This window comes from Macaca mulatta, chromosome 8, assembly GCF_049350105.2.
Source record: "Macaca mulatta isolate MMU2019108-1 chromosome 8, T2T-MMU8v2.0, whole genome shotgun sequence".
Lineage (NCBI taxonomy): Eukaryota > Metazoa > Chordata > Mammalia > Primates > Cercopithecidae > Macaca > Macaca mulatta.
Genome location: NC_133413.1, coordinates 150,888,302 through 150,900,771, shown reverse-complemented (window position 1 = coordinate 150,900,771; position 12,470 = coordinate 150,888,302). Strand labels below are relative to the sequence as shown.

The following is a 12,470-nucleotide window of genomic DNA, read 5'->3' as shown; positions in this document are numbered from 1 at the left end:
TCTCGAACTTCTGACTTCATGATCCGCCCGCCTCAGCCTCCCAAAATGCTGGAATTACAGGCATGAGCCACCACTCTAGCCTGTGCTTTGCTTTATTGCCCTTTGCAGGTACTGTTTGTTGTCGTTGTTTAACAAATTGAAGGTTCATGGCAGCCCTGTGCCAAGCAAGTCTTATCAGTGCCCTTCATGTCTGTGTCAGCATTTTTAGCAATAAAGTATTTTTTAATCAAAGAATGTACTTTTCTTTTTAGACACGATGCTATTGCACATTGACTAGATGGCAGTACAGTGGAAACAGAACTTTTCTGTGCACTGGGAAACCAACATCTTTGTGTGACTGGCTTTTTTGTGACATTTCCTTTATTGTGCTGGTCTGGAACCGAACCCACAGTATCTCCTAGACATACCTTTATATAGGCCTATGATCTTTAAAAAGTGTATACACTCCCGTAAGAACCGCCACAATCAATAGGACATGCTAACAACCCCAAAGCGCCTGCCCCATTGCAGTTAAGCTTGTCGTCCCCTGCCCCAAGGCAAACACAGACCTGCTTTCTGTCAGTATAGATTGTTTTTGCCTGTCAGAGAGTTTCCTATACATGGAATCATTATCATGGTATACCTGTTCCTCCTGGTGGCTGGCTCTGTTCCCCAAGCGTGTTTCTAAGACACCCGTCATGTTGCATGCAGTGGTGACTCAAGTACTGCATTGTGTGGGTCTGTCCACTCACCAGCTGATGGACATTGATTTGAATTCTTTTAGGTTTGGAGCTGGTGTACACATTTGTATGCAAATGTTTGCGTGGATGTGTTTTTTCATTTTTCTTGTGTCAGATGTTGCTGGACAGGGTGGTAAATAGACATGGACCTTTGTAAGAAACTGCCACACTTTTTCCCCAAAGTAGTCGCATCAGCCTCGTAGAAAAGAGCTTTTCCCTCCGCCTTCACCAGCTCTTGGTATTGATACCCGTTCCGATTTTAGCCTCTCTACTGGATGTCTGCAGCTTCATTTCCACTTCCCTAAAGCCTAGTGATGAACACCCTTTAATGTGCTTATCCGCCATTTGTGTATCCTCTTCTGCCACATGTCTGGTCAAATCTTTTGCTCATTTAAGTTGGATTATTTGTCTTACTGAGTTGTAAGAATTTTCCTAAATACATTATGCTTACAAGTTCTTTGTTAGATGTGTGTCTGTGTGACTATGGAATATTTCCTCCTAGTTGATTGCTCTTTTTGTTTTTGTTTGTTTTTGAGATGGAGTCTCACTCTGTTATGCCCAGGCTGGAGTGCAGCAGCACAATATTGGCTCACTGCAACCTCCGCCTCCTGGGTTCAAACGATTCTCCCGCCTCAGTCTCCCAAGTAACTGGGATTACAGGCACCCATCACTACACCTGGCTAACTTTTTGTATTTTTAGTAGAGATGGGGTTTCACCATATTGGCCAGGCTGGTCTCAAACTCCTGACCTGAAGTGATCCACCTGCCTCCCAAAGTGCTGAGATTATAGGCGTGAGCCACCGCGCCTGGCCTTGTCTTTTCATTTTTATAATGGTGTCTCTCTCTCTCTCTCTTTTTTTTTTAAGAGATGGGTAAAAGTTTTTAATTTTAATGAAGCCTAGTTTATGAATTTTTTTCTTTAAGAACACATTTCTTAGAAACTGTTGTCTATCCCAAGGTTTAGGAACATTTTTCTCTTATGCTTTCTTGGATATTTTTCAGTTATAGCTTTTAGGTTTATAACCTGTTTCATGTTAATGAATTTTATAATGTTAAATTCAACCTTTTGTTTCTGGTATCAACTGAACTTTGACACAATGATGTATTTTTGAACATGTTGCTAGATTCTGCTTGTTCCTGCCTCTGTTTATAAGTGATTGGCCCGTGATTTCTTAGTACTCTTCCTGTCTAGTTTCAACCTAAAGGTTTTGCCGACCTCATAAAATGAGTCAGGGTGTGTGCCGTCCTACTGTGTTCAGGTCAAGTTTGAATTAGGCCAGAATGATTTGTTCTTTGAACGTGAGTAGAACCCACCTTCCCTCCAATGGAGCCATCTGCACCTCAAGTTGACTGTGCTACCCTGGCCAGGGAGATGAGGTCCTCCGAAGGTTGCGGACCCTTTGTAATGGTTTGGAGAGAGCGCGGAGGAATGAGCTGTCCTCTCGCAAGAGCTGCAGGGCACACCATGTCTTGGGCAGCCCAGAGCAGGTCAGGGAGGTGCCAGGTGAGATTGTGCCCTGGCTGCCCGGTGGGCATAGCAGGGATGGATGCCAGGGCCATGCTGATGGCCCTCGGGGCTGTACCCTGCCCAGGCTGGATCTCCCAGCACTGTCAGAGGCAGGTGCAGCTTGGTGGAGCCCTCAAAGATGTCACTGAGAGGCTCTGGGCATCTGCCACGGGCACTCCCCAGACCGCAGGTGTTGAGGGCAGGTTAGCTGGATCCTTGAGACCCTCTTCCTGGGAATGTTGGAAGTGGACCCAGCAAAGCCATTCTGAATAAGGAAAGCCCTCCGGGCCAGCTTGCCTCGTCTTTTGGGAAAGGAATGGAAGGAGTTGGCGGATTCTTGCTTCCTGAGAGAGGACCGAGACTCTGCCCAGGAGAAAGACCATTCTAGCCGCGCTGTGTTCCTGCCTCCCTGTGGAGGTTTCTCAGCGACTCCCCCGCCCCCACCTTCGTCTCTCCCTCTTTACCACATCCCCTGAGCTGGCATTTCCTGGTAAAAAAAACCCGAGATGTTGAGCACCCCGTGGGCCTCTGCGCTTCCCTCACTTGGGCCTCTGTGGGCAGGCAGGGACCCCAGGTCTTCGTATTTGCACTTCATCAGGCATGGTGTGAGAGGGTAGGCATTTAGTGAGCTGAGTTAAAATGCCTCAGAACCCCTCTGAGCTGGGCACAGTGACGCATGCCTGTACTCCCAGCACTTTGGGAGGCAAAGGTGGGAGGATTGCCTGAGCCCAGGAGTTCGAGACCAGCCTGAGCAACATAAGGGAGGCCCCATCTCTACAAAAAAATTTAAACATTAGCTGGGCATAGTGGCCTGTTGCCTGTAGTTCCGGCTACTTGGGAGGCTGGGATGGGAGGATTGCTTCTGCCCGGGAAGTCAAGGCTGCAGTGAGCAGTAATCGCGCCACTGTACTCTAGTAAGATAGAGTGAGACCCTGTCTCTAATAAAATAAAATAAAACAACCACCTGAAATGCCAGGAGAATGCTATGCCCAGCTGGCACCTCTTTGGAGCAGAGCTCAGGCCAGCAGGAGGTTTGCAGAGTGTGTTTCTGGAGGCCTGTCTGTCACAGTGGGGAAGTAGGGGTTGGGGGGTGGAGGGTGGGGGTCATGGAGCACTGCAGAGCAGCTTCCTTGCATCTAGCAGCCTTCTGCCACTGGAATGCCTGAGCCCCCAACACCAAAAACTCAGCCCCTCCCAGCAGCAAGCATCCGTTTCATACCGTGGCTCTGCAAGTGGGCTGAAGTTTGGCTGGGCCCCTGGGTCAGGCTGGACTGGAGGGGCAGCAGCACCCAGGACTCGTTCTTCTGGCGATCAGAGGAGCACAGAAGGCCAAGCCAGTCTCACAATCCCCTTGACTGGGGTCACACAGCAAATCCTAGTGGCCACAGTGAGGCCGGCAGACAAGCCGAGCCACACCTGCCAGTCTGTGCACATAGTAGGGAGCCGTGCGGGGGCATGGCGCCTGACCCTACCTCCGTGGAACACAAATGTCACAAGCTCTGTTCTTCTTCTCGTCAGTGCCTCCAGGGAGCTCCGGGGGTTCTGGAAGTGTCTGCCATCTGCTGTATGGGGCCTGGAAAGTGCCCAGCGCATACCAGGTTCTCCCGTGTTTCACTCAGTGCATGAGCACAAACCCACTCATGGGTCTGGTTTGCTTCTGTATAGAAGTTGGAAGTCCTGTTGCCCAAAGGAGCCACAGGTCTTACAAAATTGCTTTAAAAGTAGCATCAGAGGGCCGGGCGCGGTGGCTCACGCCTGTAATCCAAGCACTTTGGGAGGCCGAGGCAGATGGATCACTTGAGGTCGGGAGTTTGAGACCAGCCTGGCCAACATGATGAAACCTCGTCTCTACTAAAAAAAAAAATACAAAAAATTAGCCGGGCATAGTGGCGGGCACCTGTAATCACAGCTACTTGGGAGGCTGAGGCAGGAGAATCACTTGAACCCAGGAGGTGGAGGTTGCAGTGAGCTGAGATCGTGACACTGCACTCCAGCCTGGGCAGCAAGAGCGAAACTCCGTCTCAAAAAAAAAAAAAATTAGCTGGGCGTAGTGGCATTAATCCCAGCTACGCATGAGGTTAAGGCAGGAGAATTGCTTGAATCCGGGAGGCAGAGGTTGCAGTGAGCCGAGATCACGCCATTGCACTCCAGACTGGGTGACAAGAGCAAGATTCCATCTCAAAAAAAAAAAAAAAAAAATAGCGTCAGAAAAATATCATCCTTGTATGCCATTTTCTTCATTTTATTGACATTTTGCCCGACTTTTGTCTTTGTTTCAGGGAAATCGTGGAACACATGGTCCAGCACTTTAAAACACAGATCTTTGGGGATCGGAAGCCCGTGTTTGACGGCAGGAAGAATCTGTACACGGCCATGCCCCTTCCGATTGGGAGAGACAAGGTAAGCTCCCTCGGGTGCCCTTGGTGGAGTAATGTACGGTGAAGTAAAGCTCACACGTGTTATAAAGTCCATCATGCCTGTTCTCATACACGAAACCATTTCACCGAGGAGGAGAGAGCAGCTCGTTGCCATGCGCTTAGTCCTGAGGTCCATAAAAACTACCTTCATTTTTTTTTTTTTTTTTTTTTTTTGAGACGGAGTCTTGCTCTGTCTCCCAGGCTGAAGTGCAGTGGCCAGATCTCAGCTCACTGCAAGCTCCGCCTCCCGGGTTCACGCCATTCTCCTGCCTCAGCCTCCCGAGTAGCTGGGACTACAGGCGCCCGCCACCTTGCTCGGCTAGTTTTTCGTATTTTTAGTAGAGACGGGGTTTCACCATGTTAGCCAGGATGGTCTCGATCTCCTGACCTCGTGATCCGCCCGTCTCGGCCTCTCAAAGTGCTGGGATTACAGGCTTGAGCCACTGCGCCCGGCCAAAAACTACCTTCTTTGTATTGTGGCTTTCAGTGATAGGGGTTTAACTTATCTAGGTCCTGACACAGATACGGAGAACTTGTTGAAACCACCAAAGTTTCAGTACAAAGTACACAAAACACAAGCCACAAACCGCCGTCAGACAAGAGCCTAGAGTAAGCACCGGTATTCTAAAGACCTGCAGAGGCCAAGCAGGAAGATGGCTTGAACTCAGGAGTTCGAGGCTAAGTGAGCTCTCTCAGTGCGCCGCGAATTCCGTCCTGGGTGACAGAATGAGACTCCATCTCCACAGGAAGGCCTATGGAAAAGCACGTTCATGTAGGGGTTTGTGAGAGAGACATGGCAGTGAGGCCCAGTTAACATTCTGCTCTAGCCGGTGACTCATCTGAAATTAGAATGATGGTGATTAGTCAACCCAGAAGGAGTGGGTATATTAAAATGTCACCTTCTTTTATTACCTTTATCCTTATCATGGCTTTATTTAAAAAGTAATAAAGTTTCTGCCCAGAAGTGTCACTTCTTGGGAGTGTCTTTCAACAAGTGTGCTGCCCCAGAGTGATACGGATGTTATTTGTAAGTAGAAGAAGAGCAGAAACCCGGCTCAGACATAGTCTTTATAGGCCGGGCGTGGTGGCTCACGCCTGTAACCCCAGCATTTTGGGAGGCCGAGGTGGGCAGATCACAAGGTCAGGAGTTCGAGACCAGCCTGGCCAACATGCCGAAACCCCGTCTCTACTAAAAATATAAAAATTAACTGGGCATAGTGGCGGGTGCCTATAATCCCAACTACTCTGGAGGCTGAGGCAGGAAAATTGCTTGAACCTGGGAAGCGAAGGTTGCAGTGAGCTGAGATCGCACCACTGCACTCCAGCCTGGGCAACAGAGTGAGACTCAGTCTCAAAAAAATAAAAAATAATCTTTACACATACTTTAAGAAGCGAACACATCAGAAACCAGGAATGTAACAACTATGAGAATGAAAGGCTGATTCCCTCTGGGAACAACGTGCACAGTTTGCTTTTGCAACCCTGAGTCCCTGAGAAGGAAGCCAGCTCGGTGTGCAAAGGGTCTCAGATTGCTGCCAGGGATGTCTATTTTAGTGGGAGAGCAAGGGGCCTGCTAGCAGCTCTCTCTACAGACGTTCAGTCTTCTTCCTTTTGCTTTTGAGACAGGGTCTTGCTCTGTCGTCCAGGCTGGAAAGCAATGGTTCAGCCATGGTCGCCGTAGCCTTCAATTCTCAGGCTCAAGCGATCCTCCCACCTCAGCCTCCAGAGGAGCCAGCTTTTCATTTTGATGATAATCTTGAAATGAATAAGCTCCTTTCAGCCTTTCTGGGTGGTCAGCAGGGCCCAGCAGTCTCCACGCCCAGTGATGCCCCTCCACGTCGCCACGCTCTGACAAGGCGAGAATGTGCTGTGGCTGAGCAGAGGCCGAGTTACGATATGGGGCTCTGCAGAAAGTGACCTTGTGGCTGTAACGGGACGGTGGTCTGTGCACTGTCACCGCCAGCCCAGGGTGATGAATGTTGGGTTTCTCAATGGGAGTGAGTCCTAGACCAAACGCCCATCAGTTCAGCGTGATCATCCCTTGCCAACCAGCGTGCCGTGGAGTTGAAATGTAGTATTTTAAAGTTCTGTGCTTAATTTGCATTTGTTTTTACTTAAGTTTTATAAGAAAGACAAGCATGAGGAGTTTATGCACAGTTTTGTCTGTACATATTTATATTTACACACAGGGCGGGCATCAGGGTAGTTTTTCTGAAAAGGGGCTTGGGGAGTCTATATGGTATTTGATATTTAAATTCGAGACCTGTCTTTGTGGAAATTAACTGCGCACACACTCTGGGGTAAAACTAGATACGAGTGTGAGGCCTGGCTCCGCCCTTCCTGTGGTGGGACCTGGGGCACCTCAACTGGCCAAGCCTCAACTGCCTCACCTGTAAAACAGAGAGATGGCAATAAAAACTACTTCCCAGGGGCTTTGTGAGAGTTCAGTGAGCATGTACATCCCTGCCCCGTGCCCGTCCCCTGCAGCCCCAGATGGTGCATCTCCCACCAGCCCGAGCCGGTGCCCGTGCTGCTGGCCCCATGCCACACGTTGAGTAGCGAGGGTTTAAAATTCTTTGTTTAAGGCTAGGTGCAGTGGCTCATGCCTGTAATCCCAGCACTTTGGGAGGCCAAGGCAGGTGAATCACTGGAGGCCGGGAGTATGAGACCAGCCTGGCCAATGTGACTAAATCCCATCTCTACTAAAAATACAAAAAAAAAATTGGCCAGGCACGGTGGCACACGCCTATAGTCACAGCTACTTGGGAGGCTGAAACATGAGAATCACTCAAACCCAGGAGGCAGAGGTTGCAGTGAGCCAAGATCACGCCACTGCACTGCAGCCTGGGCGACAGAGTGAGACTCTGTCTAAAAATAAAAATGTAAACAAAGCTTAAATTGCAGAGCTGCAGATTTCTGGCCCTGGTCTGTCAGCCTTGCTGATGGTCAGAGTGCTTTTCTGGGGTGCCCACATGAGTCCTCATACGTGCAACCCTACACCCACTAGGCGTTCACTCCCTCTTAAGTTTCATCCCAACCATCCTTGTTCTTTTGTCAGATGAAAAGCTCAGGTTGGCTGGGTGCGGTGGTTCACACCTTTAATCCCAGCACTTTGGGAGGTCAAGGTGGGCGGATCACCTGAGGTCAGGAGTTCAAGACCAGCCTGACTAATATGGTGAAACCCCGTCTCTACTAAAAATACAAAATTAGCCGGGTGTGGTGGAGCAGAACTGTAATCGCAGCTGCTCCGGAGGCTGAAGCATGAGAATCGCTCGAACCTGGGAGGCGGAGGTTGCAGTGAGCTGAGATCGCACCACTGCACTCCAGCCTTGGGCAACAAGAGCGAAACTCCATCTCAAAAAAAAAAGGAAAAAAGAAAAGCTCAGGTCCCAGAGGGCATAGAGAACCTACTCGAAGCCACTGTGTTCGTTAGCGTGGGGGTTCTCTGGGTGCAGACCACGCTTCTCCTACTGGTTTGGGGGTTCTGTAGGATCTCTGCGGGGTGCAGAAATTAACCCCTTCTGTCTGAGAGCCTGCGTAAGGAGGTGTCCCCATGCCCATCCTCTCGCATCATGTCCCAATGTCATCTTTGGGTTTTCTCTTTTTTCTGTGAAGTACTTTTTCGTGCCGCACTTGTGGTAAGAGCGGAATCGTTCTGGTGCTCCATTACCCTGGAGGCTCGTGGGGACTCTGGCAGCTCTGGCCCAGGCCTCTGCGCAGAGGGCCCGTGTCACATCGCCCTTACACACGAAGCTCCTAAATCTCCTACTGCAATGTTAGCCTGCCTGCCTTCATCCCAGCCCCTGTGTGGAAAGAGTTCTCCCAGGCCCGGGAGACGCTGGGACCGCCCAGCCGCACTCCCTCACCTCCCAGAACTGGAGATGGAGACACAGGAAACTATACAAGTTGATCAGCATTTGGGGTTGAACTCCTGGGTCCTTTTTTGAAGGCATGATTTGTGTCATCTGTTCTTGACTCTGGGTCCAGCCCCATAACTCCCCTTGTCGGGGCCCATGGAAAGTCTGCAGCTCCCTGGAGCTTCTTTGCTCAGTTGAGTAGAAAATTTAGAAAGGTGGCCAGAAGGAGCACCGTTTAGGAACATACGGAGACAACTATAAACTCCCTAAATAACAAAAGGCAGGTGGCATTGGCCTGGAAGGGATTCGGCTGGTGGAAGGTGAACCTGAGAATGTATTCCCACATCTCCCTGAAGGATCAAATTCAATGTCTGGGTTGACACGGTCTGGGAGTGGTGGTGGACAGCACAGGTGTCTCCTTCCCAGAAGGAAGTTAGGGCGGACCCACAGCTCAGATCAATAGTAGACCCTGCCTGGAAGCAGCGTACCTTGGGAGAAGACAGCCATGCACAGAGTTCTCTGTTGAAGGAGATGGTAGTTTGGCACTCCTGCCTGTCCACCTCTGTGCCCAGCTCAGCCATGCTATGGCCACAGGAGTGCCTGGCTGTTGCCTGCTGACCTGGGATGGGAGTGTCTGGCAGCAAGGGAGACCAAGGGCTCCTGAAGCAGTGAAGCTTCTGCACTTGAAGGCTCGGGTAGAGAAGGCAGGGGGCGAGGAGAGGCCTAGGAAGCCATGGGGGGCTCCGCTTGGGCAGTGTGCGGTGGGGAGCCTGCTTAGCCTGGGCCTGGCCCAAGCATCTTTGGGGCTGACCTGCTACCTCTTGGGGCCAAGGGTCCCCTCGAATGAGCCAGGTGCCTTGACTTGAGCCCACCCCAGTACAAGGTGGTCAGGAAGTGGTGTCGAGCGCTAGCTGAGCAGCCACTCCCTGTACCTGCTCTGTCATCTGCCAGGTGACCTTGAATTCCCACTACACTTTGCAGACATGATGGGTGGGACTGGTTTTGGTGCTGAGGTCTTTTGGGGGTCAGTGATCTGCCTTTGGAGAGCTGCTGCCCTGCAGAGTCACAGCATGCCTTTAGACCTCAGCGCCTGGCACATTTCAATAAGACGTGAGCTGCACGGCCCCTTGTGGGAGGGGAATGTGGTACGCAGCCTGGCAGCTGTCTCTCAGCCTGGGCTCAGCTGGTGTAGTGGGTGTGGTCGCTCTTCCTGCCGCCCCAGGGAGGCCACGTCCAGGTCGGGATCCTCGTGGCCAGCCAGACGTGCCACGCCTGCAGCGCCTCCCTTGCCCCTCCTCAGCGACAGTGGACAGGGAGGCCATGGGCTCAGCCAGGGCCATAGCCAAGCTTAGTGCAGGAACAGCCTTTTGAAAGGTAGCTGTGCCTCTGTGCCTTCTCCCTGGCTCCATACACAGTTTCTTTGTGCTCTTTTTTTTTTCCAGACAGGGTCTCTCTCCGTCACCCAGGCTAGAGTGCAGTGGCACAATGTCAGCTCACTGTAACCTCCACCACCCGGGCTCAAGTGAGCCTCCCACCTCAGCCTCCTGAGTAGCTGGGACTACAGGCATGTGCCACCATGCCCGGCTAATTTGCTTTTTGTAGGGACAGAGTTTTGCCACTTTGCCAAGGCAGGTCTGCAACTCCTGAGCTCAAGCGATCCAGCCCGCCTTGGCTTCCCACAGTATTGGGATTACAGGCGTGAGCCCCGGGCCGGCCTCTTTGCATTCTTTAGAGTGCTGTTTTCCCTTTGTTGTTGAGTTGTGTGATGACACCGAAATGGGAATGACCCCATGACAGCCCTACTTCTCTCACCCTGAGGATTTCTGGACAGGGAGGCCAGCTTGTGGGTTTGGCTTGTCTGGGGAGATTGGATGTCACAGCTGCCTCCCCATGCTCCAGGCCCTGGATCGGAGTCCTAGGCTGACATTTTCTATTATCCATGTTCAGAAAATGGCAGTTGGGCCACTCCCAGATGGCAGCACTGCAACACAACTGACGACAGTGCCCTGTGAGGTGGGTGGGGCCACCTACTTGTGCCCTTGTGTGCAGGAGGCCAACGGAGCCACCTGCCCGAGGCAGCCATGCTGGGAGTGACCTTCAGATGTCGTGTCATTGGGACCGAGTGCTTTGGGCTGTTGAGAGGCAGCAATGTCTCAGGTGTGGACCACCTGCTGCTGGCAGCCCAGACGCACACGGGGCCTGTCCCTCAGAGAGCCGCGTGCCTCCTGCCCTCATGGCATGACGGCCGTCGTAAAATCTCCACGCGGCCCTAAGCTGCTGCATGTGAGCACCAGCCAGCCACCATGGACACAGGATGGGCAGACAGTTACAGAGCCTGGGGTGACTCTGGTGTCCTTTCTCTGCGGGCCAAGCGGAGGCTAGACCACAATACATTTACAAATTAGAGTGTATTTTGCTGTGAGAAAATAGACCCCTTGGAATTGCCCCTCAGTTTTGACTACAGAGGTTTTTGAAGGGTGGCGTTGACAGGCGTCCGATTCGTGCCAGGGCACGGCACTGTAGGCTGGATGCTGAGTGCTGTTGCCGCAGATGTGCTCAGGCCTAAAGTACCTCCTGGCCGGGGCGTGTGTGAGATGGAAATGCACGCACTCTCCTACTCCCAAGCTTACTCCACCTCTACACTGTGACCTGGGTGTGCTGTTTCTGGCCAAGGGGAGTGGCACTCCCTTCTCAGTGACCGGCCACTCCTGTTGGGACCAGGTAGCTGCCAGCCCGAACTGGAATCGTCCCCCGCATGCCCAGCCAAGCCCCTGTTCCTGGGCCCATAGAGACTCTGTCTCGCTTTCTGAAGTCAGACAGTTTGACGGGGGCACTTGCCCCTCATAGCCCAAAGAGGCTGAGTCAGCCCCTCCAGAGCTGTTTCTTTAACTGACAGAGCAAGACTCCTTCTCAAAAAAAAAAAAAGAAAGAAAGTAAAGGGGGGAACCAGTGAGTGCAGGAGTGCCTGCCATGTTGCCATGTTACGTCAAATGTGCATTTTCAGTTACTGTTACTTGTGTATGATTTATTTAGAATTTTATTATGAAGTACCACTAATGAAAAAGAAATATATATACAATTGACCTTTGAACAACAAAAAAGGTTAGTGGTGCTTTATTAGTCTGCTTTCATGCTTCTGATAAAGACATACCCAAGACTGGGCAATTTACAAAAGAAAGAGGTTTAGTTGGACTTACAGTTCCATGTGACTAGGGAAGCCTTGCAGTCATGGCGGAGGGCAAAAGGCACTTCTTACATGACGGCGGCCAAAGAGAATGAGGAAGAAGCAAAAGCAGAAACCCCTGATAAACCAATTGGATCACTGTCACGAGAATAGCACGGGAAAGACCAGTCCCCATGATTTAGTTACCTCCCTGGGTCCCTCCCACAACATGTGGGAATTCTAGGAGATACAATTCAAGTTGAGATTTGGGTGGGGACATAGCCAAACATATCAGGCACTGATCCCCCATGCAATCAAAAGTTCATTCATAACCTTTTTTTTTTTTTTTGGAAACAATTTCTCTGTTGCCCAGGCTGGAGTACCGTGGCACAATCACAGCTCACTATAGCCTTGACTTCCCTGGCTCAAGCGATCCTCCTATCTCAGCCTCCTGAGTAGCTGGGAGCACAGAGATGGGGTCTCCCTATATTGCCCAGGCTGGTCTCCAACTCATGGGTTCAAACTGTCCTCCCACCTCAACCACCCAAAGAGCTGGGATTATAGGCGTGAACCACTGCACCTAGCTGTGTATAACTGTTGACTCCCCCAAAACTTAAACTACTACTAATAGCCTATTGTTGGCCAGAAGCCTTACCAATAACATAAACTGTAAATTAATATGTCATATGTATTATATAGTTTATTCTTCTTTCTTTTTTTTTTTTTTTCCACTCTGTTGCCCAGGGCTGGAGTGCACTGGTGCTCTCTCTGCTCACTGCAACCTTCACCTCCTGGGTTCAAATGTTT

The 12,470-nt window shown here is 50.9% G+C and overlaps 1 protein-coding gene across 12 annotated transcripts in view; it reads left to right on the top strand.

The window, feature by feature from the left end:
* The window catches only part of AGO2 (argonaute RISC catalytic component 2), a 107,696-nt gene that overhangs the window by 62,092 nt on the left and 33,134 nt on the right, over positions 1–12,470 (top strand). For all 12 annotated transcript variants that reach the window (XR_013397446.1, XR_013397444.1, XR_013397445.1 and 9 more), the window contains one exon: positions 4,506–4,626. Coding sequence is in view for 6 of the 12 variants with exons in the window: in XM_077944121.1 (XP_077800247.1) it covers positions 4,506–4,626 (121 nt within the window). In the remaining 6 variants the exon portion in view is untranslated. The remainder of the gene's footprint in view (positions 1–4,505; positions 4,627–12,470) is intronic.